Source organism: Gasterosteus aculeatus, chromosome 5 (genome assembly GCF_964276395.1).
Source record: "Gasterosteus aculeatus chromosome 5, fGasAcu3.hap1.1, whole genome shotgun sequence".
NCBI classification, from domain to species: domain Eukaryota; kingdom Metazoa; phylum Chordata; class Actinopteri; order Perciformes; family Gasterosteidae; genus Gasterosteus; species Gasterosteus aculeatus.
The window spans coordinates 11512559-11537530 of NC_135692.1; the positions used below are offsets into that span (position 1 = coordinate 11512559).

Here is a 24972-nt window from a genome sequence, read left to right on the forward strand (position 1 = left end):
ATTGGATGCGCTCACTTCCTGTTCAGTTGACCAGCAGGTTTGAAATGGCATAAAATGCATTAGTTGAAATTCAATGTATTAATTAATCAAGGCATTATATATAAAACCCTGCACTAAAAACAGGTTTGTTTCCCGGCTTAAAGAACATGTCAGTATCCGACTGTGGTTCCGGCTTCTGGCATCCAGCCCTCTCTTTCTGTGACGACTCAGACAACCTCTCCAGGGCTGGAAGTCAGCCTTTTTTTTTTTCCCCCCCGAGTGGGGCTTGTTATTTCCCCACCTGTCTCCCAGAGAGACCGTTGCTGTCATTTACTCCGAGGGGAGTAAATGACATTGCTTGAGCAGCTTGGCGGGCGCTCTCCAGCCGCCCTCTTATCAGCAGCTCCGCCGCGAGCCCCATTAGTACAGAGTTGGGCAAAAAGGGTGCGGACGAATGGGCAAGGGAGACATTATCGGAAGCCACAGAGGAGCAGCCATGACTCACTTTGTCTTGTGTGATGTGCGGCGAGTCGGATGCAGGTGTGAAAATGATTCATGCATTTTTCAGGGTTTCTGGAATATTCACGTCCATCCTGTGCGTCCTTTGAAATAAGACAAAACTACACGTCGCTGCTGCAGGGGCATTATCATCACAGGTCCCAAATTCTTTCAACCTTTAGACATTGGCTCCTGCTTTCATCTGCGGGGCGACTGTTGATCCATGCGGCTTCCCGGTGAGGAATACCATTTTCTGATAACACAATTCCTCCTCCGGCGCAGGCCGAGTCGCTCCTATATATCGTGTCTCTCCCCAGTAGAGTCCGACACACCTTGAAGTTCCTGGACTGAATGCATCCCTCGTCCCGACGTCCTTATCACTGCCTCCACATTTTGACTCCGTTGCAATGGGAGGGGGGGGGGTAAGGGGGTGGACTGTGAGGTTTTGCTATTTGCTATTTGATCAAAAGGTGAGGTGAGGAGGGGAAATTTGTTGGAATGCTGCCCAAACATGGTTTATTGTCTTTGTTGGTTTTGTTTGATAGGGATATTAAGTGAACAGTATATAACCTCTTTTTATTGACTCATTTGAAGAGTTCATTTAATAAACCGTTTTCGCTCTAGTTGTCATGCCCAGGAATCTGTGTTAGTAGATTACAATAGTATCATGTCTGTATTTTCAGCATTTTTCTTAAATTCATTTCAGCTTTTTTCACTTCTGTATTCCACTTTCTGCGGAAAATTCATTTTCCGCATTCGTTGGAATGCTGAAAGCTGTTTCAGCATTCCAACGCATTTTCTGCAGGCAATGCATTTTCTAGTGTAATTTGTAATTTATAAAACACATTGCTGTCATCATTCCCACTACTTTATTTTTATTTTCTTCCAACCCGAGGTTGTATCGCTAGTGCTGCAAACGCACCGAGGTTAAAGAAACTCCCTTCAGCTATTTAATCGTTTGACTGCTTTCTTTTTAAAGGCGGCCGTATTTTCACTGGGGTTTTCTGAAACTTAGAGGATGTGATGACATGGCTCTTGTGGTGTGAAATGTACCTTTCATACCTCACAAAAAATGTAAACAATCAGTGCCTGGGCATGGTTGCTCCCCGAATGGAGCACATTCCAAGTCATCATATCTGACGTCTTTATCAGCTATCGGTTATCTACGTGTGGGTGGAAAGAGACTATTAGTGCACTACTAGTCTGTTTTTTGTTTTGAGGTTTTGAGGCATGAAGCAAGTGCGTGAATGCAGCCGACGCTCTTCTCCCCTCTTGCTACAGGCGGGGGTCAGCGGATGAGGTGGGCTGTTCTCCACGACCCATCATGGACGGTCGGCCCCTCCACCATCCCGAAGCCTCCCGTCCCTCTGGATCCTGCTCCCTTACGCGCCGCAGTAGCTGAGCCTTGAGACCTGGGCCCCGTCCCCCCGCGTCCCCTCCGCAGGCCGTCGGGACCATGACGCAGATGGACTGCAAATACAGCCTGCTGGGCTCCGCGGTGGACGACTACCGCAGGAGGCCGTTGCTCCTGCAGGTGGACGACGCGCCCGTGAACCTGTTCGCCGTCCTGGAGGTGAAGCGGGAGCTGCCGCGGCGCTGGAGCGCGCTGGCCGGCTTCCGCAAGGTCCGGCTCTACAGCTTCCTGTTCGGCCTGGCCGTCACGTTCCTCATCATGGCGTCGTACATCCTGACGGGAGACAAGAAGGGCCTCCTGCTCACCCCTTCGCCGTACCACTTCAGCAGCCTGGTCAGTCTGGGACCTTTCGCCTTCAACCTCTCGTCGGTCAGGGACAACGCACATATGAAACTGGTGGTGAAGTCCATCGCGTCCAAGGTGGAGTTTCGCAGCGGTCGACAGCTCCCGGAGTTCAAAGCACTGGTTGACACTGAACCACATGTGAGTACGCAGTGTGCTATGCTGCAGAGAAGTTAGAGGACGCGCATTCTAGCAAATAAATTGACTTTGCTTTCAGATTGATGGCCGTAATGAACACCTCAGAGTTTCATAGTGTCGATATTATCTCTCCATTTTGAAACCATAACAAAAAACAAGTCTGAGGGCAATATTGATCTGTCTTTTTAATTGACAATCTCACATCTGTCTGTAAAGAGGTGAGTCATATCAGCATGCATGCCCACAGGCCTTCTGCACAGGGTTCGATACAGATACACTTTTGCAATTCTCCACTGGGTCCAGTTTCTAATTTATTTTATAAGAGATAAAACTGCTCTGAAAGCGTTTTATAACACTTCATGTCACACCAGATAATTGCACACGTCTCTAGTGCTTTTTTTGAAGTACTTGCAGCACGTTGGTCCAATGGCTTTCTCAAAGTGTCTCACCTCAAAGCCTGGTTCAATTCGTTGTTAATCCTCATTATAAAGGGCTGATTTCCAACATAATCAATTTCTTATTGAACTAGGAGAGTGTAGCCTCGAGGTAATCGATAACACGTGCGCGGACGGATCCTTCTACAGTTGAGGATGAATCTGCTTTGGGTGAGCTGCACGAGCCAATTCATTTTCTTTGTTTACTAGTCAGTCGCCTTCTTCTGGAGAACTGTATGTCTCTGTGCATCCATGCCAACTCTCTGCCCCTCTACGGATTGTCTCACATGTGCGGCGGGATCCCGCGCAGATGGTGTTTGCCTACACCAGCCAAAACAGCGGCCTGTATAAATATCGACTGTTGAAGCGAACCTCTTCCTTTTAATGAGACTGGAAAAGCATTTGCCTTCCACGGTGCAGCCTTAGCATTGATCTCTAAGCTTTGTCCAAAGGTGGTTGGAAAGTACGGAGACTTAATTCCAACCTGCTTTCTTTGCTTTCCACAGATGTTTTCTGCCGTCCCTCGCAAATTCCTGCCCGGTGTCAAGAACCCATGCTGGTACGAGGAATACACTGGGAATATCACCGCGGACCCTTACAGGACAAACCTGTACGCGCGCTACTCCAGGCGCTTCCGAACGGTGTTTCAGCACCTGAGGAACACTTTCCGAGAACACTTGATCCACCGCGAGGGGAAGCCGTACCGCATGCGGTGCCTTCCGTACTTCTACATCATCGGCCAGCCAAAGTGCGGCACGACGGACCTGTACGACAGACTGAGGCTGCACCCGGACGTCAAGTTCACCACTTTCAAAGAGCCGCACTGGTGGACCCGCAAGAGGTTTGGTGGGTAGAGAAAACCGCAACTCGCTGTTTGCTGAGGCCCTCAGGCTGGTACACAGTCATGACAGCCCGAGAGCGTTTAAAGTGCGAATCGTGACTCCCTACGGTGTATCATTTGGGTAGCGGCGGGCCTCGGGGTGGCGGGGGGCACTTCAGGCATTCAGCCACAGGCGTTTGAAAGGGTCTCCGCCTCAAAGGCTAACCGGTCTTTTTGCATAATCAATTTTCTTTCTCCTCTGTACTTGCTCTCATCATATTGCAAAGTTTTGTGAATTGCAGAAACCCGCATTCCCTCGTCCATATGCATTTCAGTTATTTTCATTTTTTTTTATTATAATGTGAAACCTATTTGGTTGTGAACGGGACATGAATTAAGAATCTCCAATTCAAGCGGTTCAATCTCCCGATGCAATTAACCAGAGAAGTGAATATTCAACACCCATTTGGTGCCGTGCACGACAACAGAGCTAAACGGTCTATTTCCTACCCGAGAGCCGCCAGCCCCACGTTTACAGCTCTAATGGTGCAAGTTCTTTATTGCTTCACCCGCTCTACATTTCAAACGCTAAACGGCCCTTTTTTCCTTTCCCCCCTTTCCTGTACGCCATCACGGCATCACGCCACGTCCCGTCTCACCGCTGTACGCCACTTCCCCCCTTTGTGATACGTGCAGTCAGCTCACGCGGCGGCGGGGGCCCTGCTCATTAACGGCTCAACCGGGAAAAAAAAAAAAAAAAAAATCCCGACCAACTGCTCCTTTCCCCCGTCTGCGACGTAGATGTGCCTCTGTGGTTGAAGGGACTTGAAAAGAACGCGGCGCCGCACGCTTTGAACCCACGTGTGTGGGCGAACCGTTTCCTGCCCTCAGATGCACTTGCGACATTTCTTGCCACCGTGATCTCAGCCTCGTTCTTGCTTTGTCTCACACGTTTGCGGCTGCTCTCTTTGCACACCGTGGATTTTGTACCCTCATTATAAAAGAGTGGCAGAGCAATCGCCCCATTTATTTAATTCGACAGCATATGATTCATTCATTTCATGAGGGCACTGTTTTGTATTTGACAAAGGCCTAGTTCAGGATGGCATTTCTCTCCAGTTTTCGAGATATTTTACCGGTCGGGATGGCGAAGACTTTTGCATTGCACACATAATCCCTAGCACATTTTGAACAAACTGACACACACGACCTGCCGGCACAATCCTGGCCTAAACTGTTGGTTTTTCCTGGTTTGAACAGGTGGCAATTTGTCATTTCCCCAAACAGCTGAGAGATAAACCCTCAGCAGACATCTGCTCGACTGGCGCCTCTGTCATCTGAACGCGTGGATGCCACCGTGTGTTTGCTTGGCCGTGTGCGTCTGTGATGTTAAAAGAACCACCACGCCGCTACGGATGGGAGTAAAAAAAGCCACGCGAGATCCGGGATTGAGACGGGATCTTGTGGAAATGAAAAAACGTGTGTATTCAAACACAATCCCGCCCCTCACTTACCTTGCAGATGCTTTGTTGCGCTGCTCATTTGGGGACCTTCACCTAATGACCCAAACAAAGCCTTCAGTCCATTCCCTCCATTTGAGTGTTTTCTCTCCAAATGACATGCAGCAGATAATTAGCGACCAACTAAAAGTTGAACTTGAACTTGAACTGTTTTCAAACTGAGATTCTAAATTGGTTTTTCGCTCCCGAAAGAAGGCCGGTGATTATTCTCAACACCTATCATACGTTTTGTTTGCTCTTATAACCGAAACATCCATTAGGACTCATGAAGAGAATCTACAGCCGCTCAAAGGGCACCAGACATCAGGAGTGTGAGTCTGTGTGTGTGTGTCTGTAACTGTGTGTGTCTGTATTTGAGCAAAATAGAAGACGCAAAAAACGTGAAGAGCAGCTTTTACACTGTAGGGCAGCGATCTGTTCAAAGTCAGCTCTGATTAGAAGCAGTAATCAGAAGCAGATTAGATGAATATTTACCGAGTTGAAAGAGGGGAGTAGCGAGTAGATAATATCATGCTAATATCTCTTTTAAGAACAGCAGCTTATTCTCAGTAAATGACTGATACATATGTTTCTCTTTTTTTCCGCTTGGAGCTATCGGTCTAAAAATTACGTTTTGCATATAATAATTTCTGCCTGAGGTTGTTTTGGCACAACACTTGTTGATCATTTTGTGGAAATGTTGTTGAAAATGAATCAAAAAGAGGCTTAACATAACCGTCGTAGCCAAAAGGATCCTTTTGAAGTTCATCCAGTTGCCCCGTTACGGCTCTAATCCCTCGGAGGCCCGACCGCTGCACTGATCAGCCGCTGCGCTGTTCTCTCTTTAACAAACTGTTCAGTCGGATTCGATGGCTGTTCTTTGCCCCGGTTTGTCCGCCTCGTGACCCAAGGACCGGTCATTTCATCCTCCCACCTCCCCAAATTCATCCTTTCATCTCTTCTCCATCCCTCCCTTAGTAGTGTTGCACTTTAGAGCTGCGTGCTGACAATCAGCACTTTTCTCTTAAAGACATCCCCTTTTGAGAATACAAATGGTGACATTTAGCATGTATTTATTCACTTCATTCACCCCCTGGAAGGCTGCGTTCATCCGATTCAGTGAGAATGTGATTGGACGTGTGCCGGCGTTGAATCTCGGCGGGACGTGCCTGCGGTGCGGGAAGCGCAAAGGCTGTTTCAAAAAATGACTCTTCATTCACGTTAAAGAACAAATTAGGGGATGAAGACAAAAGCCTCGAAGCGAGAGACACACACACACACACACACACACACACACCGTGTCCCATCACAGCTCACACAGAGTAACCGCTCAGGATTAGTAGAGATGAAGGCTGGATTGTTTGGAGAATTTACTAATCGTGTTTTTGTTACGAAGGAATGATGGGAAACCAGGAGCGAGATGCGGTAAAGAGTCTTTTAATGGTCAAAAGGAAAAACAGTCCTCAATAATGAATAAACTCAAAGTCCTCTGGCGTTGGCCGGAAACATAACAAAAGCAGACAGGGGAAATCAGGAACTTAGGGGCATAAGGATTACTCCCGTGAGGACAGCGTTCGGGGATCCCGGGGTGCTCCCTACCAGCCGGATCCAGCAGAGAGGTGAAAGCAGATGAGCTGCCGGGGGAGCGCGCCGGTCGGGCACTCTGGAAAGGCACAGTCACAAATACGCGGACGGTGAAGGTGCAGGGCAAGACAGGACGAGACGAGTGCTGACGCGTGTGCCTACATTCATGGAATAATCCGACAACAAGACAAGGCTAGAGGGAGGGAATAAGAAGCAGGCAAAATCAGGTGGAAGAGGTTTCAGGTGAGACAATGATGAGGACGAGGGGAATCAGCTGTGAGGGATAATGAGGGGAGAGAGAGAGCAAGGGCAGGGGGTGTTTGCCTGAGAGTACCACAAGAGGGAGACAGGGGACAAGGAGGGAAGAGGAAGCCAGGGTCATGACAGTACCCCCCCTCTCAATGAGCGCCCCCAGGCGCTCCCTGGGATAGTCGGCGGGTCCGGCGGAAGTCATCGATCAGTGCGGGATGGATGTCCCGGGAGGGGGTCCAACTTCTCTCCTCTGGGCCGTACCCCTCCCAGTCGATGAGATATTGATGACCGCGACCCCGGCGGCGCACATCGAGAATACGGCGAACCCTGTAGGCAGGAGCGTCTTCGACAAGACTAGGCGATCGAACAGGACGAGGGGGGGGGCGAATGGCGGGTTTGATACAGGAGACATGAAACACAGGGTGGACACGGCGAAACTTAGGCGGGAGACGGAGCTTCACTGCGACTGGGTTAATGATCTTAGTGATACGGAAAGGTCCTATGAAACGGTTCGATAATTTCCGTGACTCTGACCGGAGAGGTAAGTTAGAGGTGGATAACCAAACCCTCTGACCACAAGTGTAACGCGGACTCTTGATTCTGCGTCTGTTGGCCGCGACTGACATGCGTCTACCTGCTCGACAAAGGGCCGATCGCACTCTCCTCCAGGTGCGTTTGCAACGGCTGATAAAGGACTGTGCGGACGGGACGTTGGAATCCGAGTCTTGGGACGTAAACAGCGGAGGTTGGTAGCCAAAACAGCAGTGGAAGGGCGAGAGACCGGTACTCGCGGTGGGAAGGGAATTGTGGGCGTATTCGGCCCAGGATAGTTGTTGCGACCATGACGAGGGGTTCTGATGGGTGAGGCTGCGAAGGATGCGGGCGACGATCTGATTGGTTCGCTCAGCCTGGCCGTTAGTTTGGGGGTGGAACCCGGACGACAGACTAGCGGATGCCCCAATAAGGCGGCAGAACTCCTTCCAGAATTGGGAAGAGAACTGGGGGCCCCTATCCGAAACGATATCCGTCGGCAGACCGTGTAACCTAAAAACATTATCAACCATGATCTGGGCGGTCTCCTTGGCGGAGGGGAGTTTAGCGAGCGGAACAAAATGGGCTGACTTAGAGAAGCGATCGACCACAGTTAGAATAACGGTGTAGCCCGCCGAGGGTGGAAGCCCGGTGATGAAGTCGAGAGCTAAATGTGACCAAGGGCGGGTGGGGATGGGTAACGGACGGAGCAGGCCGGCTGGGGGGGAATTGCCGGCCTTGGTCTGCGCGCACGTGACACAGGAGGTAATAAACCGACGTGTGTCTTGTTCCACGGAGGGCCACCAGAAGCGCTGACGAATTACCGCGAGGGTGCCCCGAACGCCGGGGTGGGCAGCAAATTTAGAGGAGTGTCCCCACAGTAGGACCGCCCGGCGCGTTGACGCGGGGACAAACAGGAGTCCCTTAGGGCAGTTCCGAGGGGTTACGGCTCGCGCAAGAGAACGCTTAACCAGCTTCTCAATCCCCCAGACGACCATGCCGACCACACGACCCGGGGGAACAATCTCCTCCGGGGTATTCGGGGGAGAGGAGTCAAAGAGACGGGATAGCGCGTCCGGCTTGATGTTCTTAGACCCCGGGCGGTACGAGATGGTGAAGTTAAAACGAGTGAAGAATAGAGCCCAGCGGGCTTGGCGAGCGTTGAGTCTCTTGGCCTCCCGGATGTACTCCAAGTTTCGGTGGTCCGTCCATACAATAAACGGTACGTGGGCTCCCTCCAGCCATTGTCGCCATTCGCCTAAAGCCAGGCGAATGGCTAGTAGTTCGCGGTTTCCGACATCGTAATTGCGCTCAGCGGGGGATAGGCGGTGGGAAAAAAACGCGCAGGGGTGTATCTGACCATCAGTAACGGAGCGCTGGGAGAGTATAGCCCCGACACCAACCTCGGATGCGTCGACCTCAACTATAAATTGTTTAGTGCAGTCAGGAGTGAGGGCGATGGGCGCGGTAGTAAAGAGGCCCCTAAGGACATCAAACGCCCTCTGCGCGGACTCTGACCACCTGAAACGGGACTTGACTGAGGTTAGCGCGGTAAGGGGGGCGGCGACTTGGCTGAAACCTCTTATAAAGCGACGGTAAAAGTTCGCAAACCCGAGAAAACGTTGTAGCGCGACACGGGAGTCTGGTAAGGGCCAGTCAGTGACCGCCTGAACCTTGGCCGGGTCCATACTAATCCCCTCGGCAGAGATGACAGAACCCAGAAATGTGACGGAGGAGGCGTGGAAAGAACATTTCTCGGCTTTAACATAGAGTTTGTTCTCTAGAAGGCGCTGGAGGACACGACGAACCTGTTGGACGTGCACCTGGAGCGATGGTGAAAAGATCAAAATATCGTCGAGGTAGACGAAGACGAAGATGTTAAGCATATCCCGTAGGACGTCATTGATTAAGGCTTGAAAAACCGCGGGAGCGTTTACTAAGCCGAACGGGAGAACCCGGTATTCGAAATGTCCGAGGGGAGTGTTAAACGCAGTCTTCCACTCGTCCCCCTCCCTTATACGCACAAGGTGGTAGGCGTTGCGTAAATCAAGCTTGGTGAAAAATCTAGCTCCCTGCAACACCTCGAAAGCTGATGACATCAGTGGTAAGGGGTAACGGTTCTTGACCGTGATGTCATTTAAGCCCCGATAGTCTATGCAAGGACGCAACGAACCGTCTTTCTTCCTAACGAAGAAGAAACCGGCCCCTGCGGGGGACGCGGAGGGAGCGATGGTGCCGGCGTTGAGTGAGTCGGACAGGTACCTCTCGAGCGCCTCGCGTTCGGGAGCGGATAAGGAGTATAGTCTACCCCGCGGGGGCGTTGTGCCCGGGAGAAGGTCTATACTGCAGTCATACCGGCGGTGAGGGGGGAGAGAAGTGGCCCGGGAACGACTGAACACCTCCCGCAAATCATGATACTCCTCCGGTACTCCTGACAAATCACCTGGCTCCTCCTGAAAAACAGCAGCAGAAGAGACAGGGGGCACGGCAGAGGACAGACAATCAACATGACACGACAGTTTCCACGAGGTTACAGAGCCGTTAGCCCAGTTAATCTGGGGGTTATGAAGGACTAGCCATGGGTGGCCTAATACCACCGGAGTATAGGGGGAACGGAAAATCAGGAAGTCTATAGTCTCTCTATGATTTCCTGAAACAGTGAGAGTGAGTGGTAGGGTCTTTCTCTGCACCATGGGAAGGGAGCTACCATCAAGAGCGAACAGGGGGGTGGGGTCATGCAGGTCTGCGAGGGGAATACCTTGTTCTAGAGCCCAAGTCTCGTCAATGAAGTTCCCCTCTGCTCCTGAGTCAACCAATGCGGCGCAGGAGGCAGATGATCCCAGCCACTGGAGATGTACTGGAAGAGAGGTGCAGGACTTAGAAGGAGAGGACCCGGATGAAGCGCTCGTCAGCAACCCTCCGCCTACTGACGAGCGGTGGCTTTTACTGGGCACTTTGAGGCAAAATGGCCAGCCGCAGCACAGTACATGCACAGGCGGTTCATAATCCTGCGCTGTCGTTCTTGTGGAGATATACGGAGCCCCCCCAGCTGCATTGGCTCAGGATCAGCAGGAGATGGTTGCGGAGGGGGTGCTGCTGCAGAGGCCGGAAATGGCGGAAGGTCCATCCTGCGGGTCCTCCGTCGTGTCTCGAAACGCCTCTCTATGCGGAGAGCCAAATCGACGAGGGCATCGAGGGCATCGGGGACCTCACGGGCAAGGATCTCATCCTTGAGCTCAGGGTTAAGGCCCTCGAGGAAACGGGCGACGAGGGCCGTCTCGTTCCAACCACTAGTGGTGGCCAGGGTGCGGAATTCAATAGAGAAGTCCGTAACAGATCTTCCTCCTCGGCGCAGCGTCGATAGGAGGCGGGATGCTTCATCTCCGTGTGCAGACCGGTCGAAAACTCTGATCATCTCTCCCTTGAAGAGGGAAAACTCAGACATGCAGTCTGCCTCTACCTCCCAGTTGGCCACCGCCCACTCTCTTGCGCGCCCGTCGAGAAGGGAAATAACGTAGGCCACTCTGGACCTCTCCCTGGCATAAGTGGACGGCTGGAGAGAAAAAACAACCTCGCATTGGGTGAGGAAAGCTCGACACTGTTTTGGCTCACCCGAGTAGCAAGGCGGGTTGTTAATTCGCGGCTCAGATGAGGTGCGCGCCCCGGTCGACCCAGTAGCCTCGAGGCGATGGAGGTGGAACTGCTGGGTGAGGTCCAAGATCTGGGCGGTCAGGGAGTCAATGGTCCGTCTTGCGGAAGATAGGTCCTCTTCGTGTTTGCCCAAGAGGGCTCCCTGAAGTTCGACGGCCTGGTGGAGATGATTGCCACTCGCCTGGTCCATCTTCTGGTCGGATTATTCTGTTACGAAGGAATGATGGGAAACCAGGAGCGAGATGCGGTAAAGAGTCTTTTAATGGTCAAAAGGAAAAACAGTCCTCAATAATGAATAAACTCAAAGTCCTCTGGCGTTGGCCGGAAACATAACAAAAGCAGACAGGGGAAATCAGGAACTTAGGGGCATAAGGATTACTCCCGTGAGGACAGCGTTCGGGGATCCCGGGGTGCTCCCTACCAGCCGGATCCAGCAGAGAGGTGAAAGCAGATGAGCTGCCGGGGGAGCGCGCCGGTCGGGCACTCTGGAAAGGCACAGTCACAAATACGCGGACGGTGAAGGTGCAGGGCAAGACAGGACGAGACGAGTGCTGACGCGTGTGCCTACATTCATGGAATAATCCGACAACAAGACAAGGCTAGAGGGAGGGAATAAGAAGCAGGCAAAATCAGGTGGAAGAGGTTTCAGGTGAGACAATGATGAGGACGAGGGGAATCAGCTGTGAGGGATAATGAGGGGAGAGAGAGAGCAAGGGCAGGGGGTGTTTGCCTGAGAGTACCACAAGAGGGAGACAGGGGACAAGGAGGGAAGAGGAAGCCAGGGTCATGACAGTTTTCCTGCTAACTAGAAAACGGTGTATTACTGTAACACCATCAAAGCATCTCTGAAAATAACACTCATTATCCTCACGCTGCGAATATGCTCCTAAATCTGCCCTGATACCCCCACACTGTCCGTTAAACCGTAATCATGGACCAAAGCAGCAAAGAGGGAAGACTGCACTTGAAGCTCAACCTTCCAATCGGCCGTTGATGGAAAACAGCGAGAATGGAACAGGAAGGGAACATGTTCCCTGCTGAATTTGGGTTCGATTGGATTTAATTTGGTCACCCTACAGTGAAGGCCACGCAGTCCCAACGGCCTCCTTAAAAGGGATCCCAGACGCACACGGAGGACAGAAAGAAGAAAGATGTGCTTGATGGATCCAAACCATCTTACGATTTATTGGCCCGTCTCTACTTCTCTGTAAAAACAATACCATGTGATAACTTGAACCCAAAGATGTTTTTTTCTACCATCCGTGTCCTCTCCGTCCCCAGGTATCATCCGTCTGAGCGAGGGCTTTCACGACCGGTACCCAGTGGAGGACTACCTGGACCTGTTCGATCAGGCTGCTTACCAAATCCAGGGAAACCTCACGGTGAATGCCAGCCAACCCGACATCATCATCGGTGAGTTGATGCCTCATTCAGATGGGCCAGTAATGGCCGCGAGGCGCCTTAACTGCTGTAAGTGGTGACAGAAAGGGTCGCGTGACTGTCTGGGATGGTTTTATAGAACCAAAAAATACAAATGACAAAGAAAAAGACTAGCTGTCAACGTTGATACTTTCCGTGCAATTTGTAGTGGGACTACAGTTTGCATGGTTCGACATGAACAACTTCCCATGTTTTGTTTGCAATAAAACCCCTCTGTATTTCAGAATGATCATCCAAAGCATCACATGTTAGCGGAACGCGTTGCTATCAGAACACAGTCGGCCACCTCTAATCACACTTCCGGGCGCTTCGGGTTGCGCAATACGGCCTCCCTGTTCCTGTCAAACATCATGTCATGCGGACAATATTCAACAATATCGATATCCAACGGCGTTCGTCTCGGGGGGGAACCTGTCGCAGTGTCAACTTGCTGGTCACGTCGCTCGCTAATCTCGCCCGCAATATTACAAAAGCTGCCTGCTCTCCATCCCCACGAGTCTTTGTGATGCTGGACTTCCTTCTGCTTTGCTGAGCCACTTCACCAAAGTGCCGTACAAAAGGCCTCATTGTTTTGTGTGTGTGTGTGTCAGGACAACAATAATATTCGCAGCGGGTGTGGGGAGGTCTTTCAAAACCTCCGTCCTCCATTTGCATACCCTGGTTCCATCCGGCTCTGTCTTTGTCTTTAAAAACAAATCTCAGAACTGATTTAGCCCTCCCCTTACGCAACTTTTTTTTTAAAATGGCCCCGGAGACCTTTAAATAGACTTGATCGGCGTGTATCATTTCAAGCACGGCATTAGCAGCGATCCGGTTCCACTCTCACTGCTGGAGGCGGATCAGGCCCGAGTTGCGTTCCCTGCAAATGCATCACAGCTTCACTCAGGCAGATAAGAGCATAATGAAGGCACAGACAGCCTAATGAGTCCTGGGTATCATTTGTCAGCGCGGCCTGATAAAGTTCCTGCTCTCGCATTGTTTGGGAGATGGACGTCCTCTGACTCGTCATGAGCGACTGGTTTCTCCACTATTTCACCCACAGCTGGAGTTGTTGTTGCACTTAGACCGTTGAACTGACTTGGCGGATGTAGTTACTGCTTTGATTCAAAGGGCAATTATATTATATAAAAAAAACATACTTTCATCTATTAACTATTACATTATTATTTTGATTTTTTTTTTAAGATATATAATAACTGTCTTCATTGAAAAAAATTATTTCTTGATGGATCTACTCTTGATTTATTCATTAGTAATAATAATATATAACGGAAAATAGATTAAATTGACAATAATATAAAAAGAAATCCTCACATTAAAGTAGCTGTATCCATGAAATATTTGTCATTTTTTATTTTTCAGTTACTTGTGGTTTGAATACAATGTGCTACAAATCTTGAGTCTTCAACAACACACATCAAATGAGTGAGAGACACTGTGAAAACGGGTCTTTGTGTACAAAGTACATTTGGTTTTGGCAGGAGAAGCCAGCGCGTCCACCATGTGGGACAACAACGCCTGGGTGTACTTCTACGACAACACCAGCGAGGGAGAGCCTCCCTTCCTCATCCAGGACTTCGTCCACGCCCTGCAGCCCGACGCCCGATTCATCATCATGCTCAGGGACCCGGTGGAAAGGTGACTTACCCCCCAACACCACGTAAACCCCACCAAAGTTAAAGTTCCTAAATGTACCAAAACTGCGCAGGATTGGGGGACGTGCAACAATTTACAAACGGCGCCCCATACGTGTCTCACGCCTTTATTACATCCGGACTTACTGCTGTTTTCTGTTAAATTGTTCATTAACACTCAAAACGATTATTCATGTTGCTATATTCTCAGAGTTGATATCTGTCTCCACATCCACTCATATCCTCAGTTGCCCTCTAGTTGCACTTGACGCCTCCACTCGGAGATTTGCCATACGCTGGATCTGAATAAATAGATTGTTGGTCAAATCCTGAGAGACAGTCTTTCAGCAAAGTGAAATCTTTGGGTTTCACGTTCAAAATGTGTCTCCATTTTCTCGCAGGCTCTACTCAGACTACCTTTACTTCGGTATTTCCAACAAGTCCGCGGAGGATTTCCACGAGAAGGTGTCAGAGTCGCTGCAGCTATTCGAAGGGTGCCTTACGGAGTACACGATGCGCTCCTGTGTCTACAACACTACCGTCAACAACGCCATGCCAGTGAGTGCCCCCAACCCCTCCCCCTCCTCCTCCTGCTGCTGCTGCTGCTTACGTCCCGCCGCAGCCTTTCAGAAGGCCGCTTTTTAGGACAAAACAAAATAGAGACAAAAGCGGGTGAAATCCACACTCCAGCAGCGGCACGCTAAAACTCGCGGGGCGGACGGTCTGAAAGGGGCCGGCGTTTAGCGACGCAGTGTCTGGAGCCGCCGCTTTGTGTTTAAAAACCAAGTTCAGAGGCGTGAAGTTCTTTTTTTTACTCACAAAAAAAGCACTCAGTCTTAGTGTCAGGCGGTGAAGGGCCCCGGTGTTGGGGCCCCTGGTCAGCTTTTCCCACCGGGTGTTGAGGCAGACCGGCGGGGGGCAGGAGGAGGCCGTCCTCTTTTTGGCGCCCGCTGCAGGGCCGCCACTATACTCGGTGAGCTTTGTGGCCCTCTGAGAGCGCTCTCACTGGACCGCTGGCGCGGTAAATCTCTATTTCGAAAACAATTGGGCTACATGCAAGCCAGTTTGTCAGATCTCTACATCGAAGACCAGCGGCCAATGGATTTGTTTTGGGATTGTTTCAGATTTATTTTGAAGGACACCCACAACAAGTTACCAAGGAGACATCTTTTCTGTCAAAAACCCAAAGATATTCTGCTTTTGGTATTAAACAGAACAGCAACACATCGTCACGTATGAGAAAACACAATTTGCGAATGCTTGTTGTTCTGATTCCGAAAAGAAACTTCTCAAATCCCCCAATGAGGCACGCACGCACACACCACACGATACCAGCACACGCTCACATGCCCGCATGGTGCCTCGCATCACTCGGCCGTACCCAAAGTGAAGATGAAAGAGGATGCCCCCCCCCCCCCCCCCCGTGTCCTTCCACTCAGCCACCGTACATGTCTTCACCGCATTGATTCTGATCCGTTCTGTGTCCTCAGGTCAGGCTGCAGGTTGGCCTGTACATCGTGTACTTGATGGACTGGCTCACCGTCTTCAGCAGGGAACAGATTCTGGTCCTGCGGTTGGAAGACCATGCCTCCAACAGGAAATACACAATGCACAAAGTCTTTGACTTCCTGCACCTGGGTGAGCAAGCGACACATTAGCGCACAAGATCCTGGTCGGTAATCACTCGCTCTGTTTGGCCCCGATCAATACAATTAAGACATCACTAAAGACTTGTGTGATGTGCGAAAAAGCAGTGTAGTTAAAAGTCCTCAAGGGAGGTAATTAGGGGATCGCAGTGTCTGCCGATTAACGAAGAGCCTTGCATGCACAGCCTTAAGCCTGTTGATTTTGTAGTGCTTCAGTCGTGTATGAAGTGAAAGGTTGAGTGTTGTTCTTCATGTATCAGCCTTTTCTTGGGGGGTAAACTAGATGGATTCAAGTAGCAGGCCAGTGTGCTCCGGTCTTGCCCAGTAGTCTGGAAGCCCCATGTGTCACCGGTCCATCCCACAGTGGAGTTGCCCCAAAGCTCTGGCTTAGCTCCTCAAAGAGCTGCCAACGGCGACCGGCCGAGACGCGATTACGGCCCACAGCCTCAAATCCTCCGCTCAGAGCCCGGCTGGTACACAGTCGAGTCCTTTTAACTGCATTTTCGGTAATCTGAAGTGGCCCAGAAAGGAGGGATGTGAAAGGAGTGTTTTTGTGTGTGTGTTTTTTTACAGGGCCTCTGACAAAAGAAAAAGAGTCAGAGATCACGAGAAGTCCAGCATCCAATACCAGGAGGCCGGCTGACAAAAACCTGGGTCCCATGCTGCCCATCACCAAAGAGATCCTGAGGGATTTCTACACGCCGTTCAACGAGAAGTTGGCCAAAGTGCTGCGGAATGAGTCTTTCTCCTGGGAGAGCACCTCCGAACACTGAACCACCCACCTACCTTTTACTACCGTTTAGAAACCACTGATGTGTCAGCCAGACCCTTCATTTGAGCCTCCTCTCTCATAAGTGCCCATGAAAAATCTGTTTTTTTATATATATAAATTATTTTCTAAGTTATAAAAGCAGAGATAAATCAAAGATAGCAAATAGCACAAGAGAGAGTGATGATTTTGTGTGTGTGACAGAATGAGAGAATGCATTTAAGAGAAAAAGAGATATTGGCGAGTCTTGATTGTATGTGGTTTTTCGGGACCGGATGAAATGAAATAGTGAATTCAAAGCTATTAAAACTGAGTCCTGTCTTTTTTTGGTTTGATTAATTAAAAGATATTAAGATCATATCTATTTTAATTGTTTTTTTCTTCTTTGTCTGACATTAATGGAATATGTCCGAGCAGATAAAATCCCTTCAAGATTCATTAGAATCCACTAAAACATACTGAGAAAAGGATGAATTTATGAATCTGTAATAAGAGCATGAGTTTTGTGACACTTCCCTCTACTGGAAATTACACGTAATTGCAACTGCTCATGCCAATAGCAGCAGGCCAAAAGCTAAACATTAAAGAAAATCAAATGCAAATTTCAGATAGCATGTTTCATGTGAATAATAAAACATATCAAAAGCAAATTCTAAACAACAAATATTATTTTCGGACTAAAGTTGATAAATGTAGCTAAAAAGGCAGTGATCACTCGGATCAAGCCTCCAGAACGGTTTCCTCTCCCACTGTTGAATGGCTGTCACAAACAATGAATAGATAACAATTAGTGACACGCTTGAATTAAATGTTTAAACCCCCTACAGAGAAACACAGCTGCCGCGGGTTAAAATATAAGCCGGGGACAAACCATTGAACATTTTAAAGGGAGGAAAAAAAATACTTTGAGACATTGAGACACTGAAGATAGAACACTGTCTCTACACCAGAGGGCAGACGAGGCTTAACAATAAACATTAAAAACTTGGACTTTGAGCATTTAGTAAGTACCGCACAGTTGACCTGGAATCAACTTCCAGATGACATAGTGTGCTGAGTATCGTAAAAATGGGCCTGAATTTTAAAACAGAAAGAGGTGAAAAAGAGTTACAGGACTCTCTCTCTCTCTCCTTCCATAATTAAGAGGAAACCTGCAAGCACACATATTTATTAAATAACGAGTGATTCCAGTTTTCTTCTTGTTGTTTTCAAAAAGGGGAATGCAGCCTTTTCGTTTTACAATCTCAAAATGCCAGCAGATTTAATGACTCACTCCTCTGAAATCAAGACAACAGGGATTTATAAGAGACTGCGAGTAATTTGCACGTTGTGTTCGGAGTTTTACGGTGTGTCTGACAATGAGAGCCTCCGACCTACTGGAATTTCCCCGATCTCACCAACATCATCAACACTTCTCTGGTCCAAAGATGAGCTCAGTCAAAAACCCGCAAAGCAGACAACTACAACCGCTGAGAGACTCCAGAGACTCTTTGAGACGTACGTTTACGTCCCATTGTCTCACATTCCTTTGCGTTGCCTCCGTGCAAACGCGTTGACTTCTATGGCTGGAGTTGATAATTGAGTTATGTGACTTGAGTTATGTATGTTGTGCTGCAAATTGTACTCTTTGTAGTCTAATCAACATGAAACCTATGCAAAGACATTAACAACTTTGTCATTTCAAAATCAGATGGCCATCAGTAGATGGAAATTAGCTTAATTTAATGCTGTTCAAGCCATGAACCAGCAGCTCAGTAGATTAAATGTTCCCAACGTTGTATGTGATCGAAACCCCACACATATAATTTTTTAATTTAAATATAATTTCATGCTGTGTTGTATGAATGAACTAAAAAGGACTGTATGCATAACAATATTTACATGTGGCGATAGCTACATAACATTTACCTCAATTGCAGTGAGGCAATGGAACCTCATTTGTGGGAGAAAAAAAACAAACATAAACATTATCCATTGTCATAAATCAGCAGCATAGAAAATTCACAAAGGAAATTCAGAAAAAATGAAAAATAAACATCCAAAAGACAACTTAGTTCAATCAGTGCAGGCTGAATAATTCAGAATCGTCAAGGCAACGGAGCGCTCGCCGTTTAAAAACCAGTGTGCGTGTCCCACAATGCTGTTAAGTTGTAACCTATTTGTTTTCTTCTAGTTGGCCTTTAGTAAACTTTTGGGTTTAAAGACACCTCAAAGAAAACTAATTGATCCTGTGAACATGAACATCTAAAACATTCCTGCGTCTCGGGACCGCATTGAAATGCACTGCTGCTGCTTGAGATCTAAACTACTGCAAATAACAGTGTTTCTGTGGAAATCAAACTACACGCTGTGGTTGTGAGCAGGTTTTTTTGAAGTGCTCGGGGCCGCTGAAGATGAGCTACCAACGACACGGAAGAAAGCAGAAAGCGGCGTTGCCTTTGGACTTTGGACAGACCTCTCCTAGAATGATTGGAGATACAATTGCATCGTCGATTTAACAACAACAAAAAGCACCATGAGTGCTGCTGGCTTAAATTGTACCTAAGAGGAGCTATTGATCTAATGGCACCTGTGATAACCTGTAAGCTGTCTCTGTCCCGTGATCCTCCTTCCTTGAAAGAAGGCGTCCAGAGGCCGACAGCTTGGCGGTGGCTTTCCCTGAGCCTGTAATACTGGGCGCCACATGGAAGCCGCGTTTGCTGGATTCACAGCAGGATGTTTGCCGCGTGGCAGAAACTTTGTCCCCAGGTCCATTTCTGCTCCGTCGGTTTGAATGAGCGTTGCAGCCGGGCTTCAGCTGAGAGGCATTCTCTCTTCAACGTGGAATCCAACCACGTTCATTTACGCTCCTCGTCAAGTAGCACTCCGACTCCGGTTAACTTTAAATTCCGTGGACTTTTTGGATGTCTGTAAACCGGTTTCTCGGGTATTATAGATTCAGAAGCCATTCGTTGGCACACACATTTAATTTCCTGAGGTTAAGGCCTTCTGGCTGCGACGAGAAGGAAAGAAAACGCTGTGATAGACCACCAGCATGTTCACCACATCTCCTGCTCGTCACTCTCGCATGATCCTTTCAAACAGGCTTAATCGTGAGAATAAAGATCTCGGCTCTGCGTAACAGAAACAGTTTTCAATGATTAATGGAGAGCGTCGTGAGATAACAAGCAAGAAAGACTTTGACAAACAAGTTTAAGTAACAAACATTGGCTGATCCATCACGCCTGCCTGACTACTCTGATCGCTCGCCAGTTATTCAGTATTTCAAAAGGCTGCCTGAGGACCAATCGTGCCCGTTGATGATAGAACACAGGAGGAATGCAGGAAACAAACGCATATTTATAAAAAGTGGGTGAGATTTGTTGGTGGAAATGAGTACTCTCTGGTTGGTTTTTCTATTACACTCTGTACTCCAATAGCAATTGAGGATATTAAGCTGCAAGATACCGCATGTCCTGTTCAGTTGTATAATGTGTGGGATATCAGAAGCTCAGCCCCTAAAACATCTGTTTGTGATATACAGGGCTATGCAGTTGTATCTCTTTTGGACACATATTTTAGAAATAGGAATGCTCCCATGTAAAGCTAGTAGTCAATGATTGTCCTGCCTCTTTCTACACTGTGATCGTGAATTACTCCTTTTTACCACACGTTTGCATCGTTTATTTGTCCTAAGTGTTCCGTACAGGCAAGTCTCGAAATATGTGGCTACGTTAGTCAATTAGGCTATTTTTACCAGGTCAAACCCTGAACAAAAGACGACGTGCTAAACCAGATGTTTCTTCTCTGCTTTTTGCCTGATGGCCTCTTAGGCAGCTTGTCCCGTCGCCGGATGGTCATTGTTCAACAAGGTTCAATGGATCCAGGGCCGTTGCTCTGCATCAACTCCCCCCAGAGAGTCCGGCCAAGCATTTCACAACAAGGATAGTACAGAATTCTAATGTGGTTACATCTGGTGGTTGGGCGGGCCGTCTCATGCCACGGCTAAACTACCAGATGTTCCTAAGAGGACCACTGCTTTAGTGTCAAAACCCTGAACACATCTGTATTATCAAACCCTCCATGATGCATTGAAGAAATCATGATTTTTGTGATGAATTCTACTTCCCTGAAAAGCAGAAGAAGAAGCTCTAAAAGTTTGCACAGACAAATAAATCAATTACACAGTAATAAATAAATACTACAGCAACTTGTGTTGTACAAGTTTACAAGTTTAGGAATCTATTGCCATTGAAATAAAAAACTGTCACTGTTGTTTGTTGCAAACATCTGGTCTTTTTTGGTCCCACTCAGCTGGAGCATGTCCCGTTGAATGTGGACAAATAATTAGAAACACAGGTGTTCAGGAAGGGAGAGTTTTTAGGGAGGAAACTGAGCGAGGCTGTGCTGAAAGAACGGGTCCGTATCCCAGCCAGCGAGCAGGAAAACTGACAATGTTACAGGGCAGCTTGAGGTCTGATTGTAATTCATGGATAAAGAGCATTTTCATCACCCAAACGCCTTCCAAGGGAAAACATTCCTACAATCTCCCCAAACCGCAAACAGCAATAAAGTGAATAACTTGGAGGACTATGACACATGAAATAGTTTCTCCAGGGATCAAAATAGGTTTTTAGAACTGGACAGAGCCAATGCAGAAGGTAGAAAACCCTAACCCTAAACGCAGGATATTGCCAGTGTAAGAAACAGACGTCCAAGTTCTTTCAGTCCCAACTGGCCTGCTGAGACAGCTGTGCATGGTGACACTCTATTGTTCAAATACTGGCAAAAAAACATTTACAAAAGGAATATTGTCAGTAACTTGCAGGCTATAAGCTGTAAGATGCAAGTTTTTACTTTGGCCAATAAGTGGTCGCAGAAAAAAAATGTAAAAAAAACAACATCACACTTTATTATCACCTTTTTAAGATGCCATTGCAAACTCTTTAACAAACTTTACCTCATTTATTTCTGCTCTGTTTGGCTCTCCACTAAGTATGGCATTACAAGTGGCTGCCTTTGCATGCACATAGTCATTTTTATCCATTTTTTAATATACAAATATGGCTAAAAGCAGCTTTAATATGTCAAATATTTTAGTATAAGTGTAAGGTTACTGTCCTGTAAGCGCAACCGGCTTCCGTATGAATCTTTTCTTACGCTATTGTGGATCATTTTGAAAAAGCCTTCGAGTGAAAACACAAGCCTGAAGGACTAATTCAATGTCAAGCATTCAGAAATTGCATTTCATATCATCCAAAAATCTTGTCGATATCACACAGTAAGTTGTCACTGGCTGTGCTATTCTATCGTTAGTAGAAATGGTCTGCTAACTCTAATTTCATAAAATATCCGGTTGAAATCTGCTTTGATTCTGAATATGTTTTTAAAAAAAAACGAAGAGAAAAAAAGAAAAAAAGCTTCTTGCTGTGCTTTGCTAATCGGGATCAAGTGTAAAACGTCCTCATAAAAACATCTAAGGAAAGTGGATGTGAAACAGCTTCAAAACAATCTGCTTGAGCACGAGACACTGTAATACAAACATCCCCACCGCAGTGCTGCGCGGCGCAATCCGGCTTCTCTAAGTTAAAACATTTGAAATATCGACCATATTCAAACCGATAAAATAGGCTTATATCTTTTTCGTTGGCTATAAAAAAGTACCAGAAAGCATAAGCTGACACAGACTTTAAGGAACACTGCAGTGTGTGTGTGTGTGTGTGTGTGTGTGTGTGTGTGTGTGTGTGTGCCGGTCTAGCAAATTGACCATTGCCACGTTTCACACGGTTTCCATGGACACAGGGGAAGTACTGCTTTGATCAAAAACCAGCCTTTTCCCTGCTTCTGAGATCAGAAATCTTCAAAGATATAATTTGAAACTAGAATTATACAGAAATATATTTAGTTTCTTAATGTCCTTTTAAAAAATCCATAGCATTGCAAACCTCCAAAGCCCCAGAACGACGGTGGAACTGGCCTTATACTTGTTCCTTGTCAATATCGTTAACGCTGACGTCGCCCCAACGTGACATCCAAACATTGGCAGCATCAATTTCATCAAGGGTTTGAGATTCATCCATAATGAAATGTACATGATGTAAAGTAGTGGCAATAAAGGAGCCATAGATGTGTCATACTGATTTTGGTGCACATTTAAATGAAAAACAATATAAGTCTTTGTCCCTGTCACCCACGGGTGCACCTGTTTGTTCTTAATGGAAATCAGAGAATATAAGACAGTTGAGCCTCAGGCCAGTTTGACAGACTCAAGCTTGTGTTTGATGGATGATCACAAACAGTGTTTGCGCGCTTACAGATTTGTCTACGTGCGTACAGAATGTGTGAGATTGCACACGTTAATCACTAAATAGCATAGTTAGGTAAGAATGCGGGATTGTGTTTGAATTTTCTTAGTAAAAGTGCAAGTCGTCACTAACACATTTGTCAGAGAACACCCAGCTCTTTTTCCTGTTTTACATTCAGAACCATCTTACATCATTCTTTCCACCCTCAGACGAGTCCCCCTCTTCTCATCAATCACGAGGTGCAAAACAAGCAGGGAGGTATTTGTCAGCGAGCCCCCAGCTTGTCACTCTGAGCCCTGACGTCCAATTAATGAGAATTCAGCCGAGGACGTTCTCCCCGTAAGAGATTATGGGGAGAGGCAGGCGCCATCACTCTCCCACCTTTGGTTCCCCCGAGAAGGACAGCTATTGTCACAACAGCTCCCCAGCCGGGTAAGCCACTGTTTGATCTGCTTACTACTACTGTAGCAGGTGAATTAATGCAGACATTCTGTCTGTCTCAAACGTGTCACGCTTTAATACATGTTGACCGTGGCTAAGTAACTTCTAGACTGCAGTTTGCATCTTGCAAAATCCATGTGTGTGCTGGGATCACGAGGAGCCATTGGAAATTGCATATTGTCCAGATATGGGGTTCTCTTCGCTCTGAGCATTTATTTTGGGTACCACAGCAGCAGTAATTAGTTTATGGGGCATTTATCACAATAAAATTGCAAGCAAACAGGAAACAACAAGAAATATTTTTTGCAAAACAGGGCAGGAAAATGCTGGGGGAAAAATATTTGCAAACATATTTTTTTCAAAAACAGCAAAGCAAAGAATGGGCAACATTCCTGCCTTCTAATTGGAATATATGGTAGTCAGACTTCCCAGGTGCGGGTCACACTACTTCCTACAAGGCCTCAGGAGGTCGGAGCTGAATGTAAGTGGTACATTAGGCCTTTGAAAAAAGTAACCCCTGTATACTGACAAGATTATGTCGTGTCATTTGTCAAAACATAACTGGACAAGTTGCTTGATGATGACATTTAAAAAAATGGCGAGAAATTCAGAACCCATTCAGTTCTCGGGTGAAAAATGTCAGTCTTAAAATCCTTTGCACATGAATCTCTCCTGGGAAGCAGATCCGCCCCTAGACGTGCCACAGCGACCGTGTCGCCATGCATTTGGAGGAACCTGACACAGTGGAGAATATTTCAAGCTTTAAAAGCCTTTGAGGTCAAACACTACAATTCTCCTGGCTGCCTTGCTTGTTTTGCTCCTGATTTTTCCTTCCTCATTCCTCCATCCAGACCGTCCAGGATGGGTGTTGTCTGGATGCGGAAAGGAGGGGGCGTGGGGGGGGCGAGCAGCCCGATGCCTGCCTGGCAAAACACTGAGCACAGAGCCTGCCACCCTCCAGCTGTCCGCCCACTCCAGATCCTGTTCAGCCTGCAGCCTGGGCCTCTTTCAGCACCATTCACAAGCCATCAGTCTCAGGTGTAGAGTCTGATTTCCATACAACCTATTCAGAGTCCTTCCGTGTGCCGTGTCCGTCCACGTCGCTTACATGTAATGAAGCGGCGCGCTTGAATCGGGCAGGCTTGCTAGGGAATTATTATCCTTGCCGTGTTGTGTCTCGCCTCGGGTCGACTAAATGTCAGAAGCTGTGCTTATTAGTTGTGCAAATGTTTGGTGGAATCCTACTTCTCCTCAGGACAACTTTAAGCCTGAAGGCTAGACTCCAAAGCCTCTGCAGAAATGAATTGCAAATGCTACTCGGGAAGCCAAATACAACACATCCTTCATCTATGTTTAAGATAAATCCTTCTAGCTGGAGAAATATGGTTTTGGTTGGTTTTGGAGTGTGTTGGCTTTAGGCTTATTATGGTCTTCTTGGGAAAGCGAGGCTCCATCAGCTGAGTGGAGTGTGAGGGGGGGAAGGAGCGGAACGCAACACGATGAACCGACGGGGCTGACGAGATGAGGCGTGACACATTGGGCATCCAGTCGGACGGCACGTTCCGCACAGAGTCGGTTCCTTTCCGATCCAGCGGCTTGCTAAGGTGTAAATCACT

General features: G+C 47.8%; 1 protein-coding gene across 1 annotated transcript in view; it reads left to right on the forward strand.

Annotated features, from left to right (window-relative positions):
* Positions 1–16991, forward strand: part of chst15b (carbohydrate (N-acetylgalactosamine 4-sulfate 6-O) sulfotransferase 15b) — a 29557-nt gene extending 12566 nt beyond the window's left edge. Inside the window, exons 2-8 of the mRNA XM_040177081.2 lie at positions 1759–2374; positions 3312–3651; positions 12424–12555; positions 14064–14220; positions 14618–14774; positions 15707–15854; positions 16436–16991. Coding sequence (XP_040033015.1) covers positions 1934–2374; positions 3312–3651; positions 12424–12555; positions 14064–14220; positions 14618–14774; positions 15707–15854; positions 16436–16635 — 1575 coding nt within the window. The 5' untranslated portion in view covers positions 1759–1933 and the 3' untranslated portion in view covers positions 16636–16991. The remainder of the gene's footprint in view (positions 1–1758; positions 2375–3311; positions 3652–12423; positions 12556–14063; positions 14221–14617; positions 14775–15706; positions 15855–16435) is intronic.
* Positions 16992–24972: the final 7981 nt, after the last annotated feature.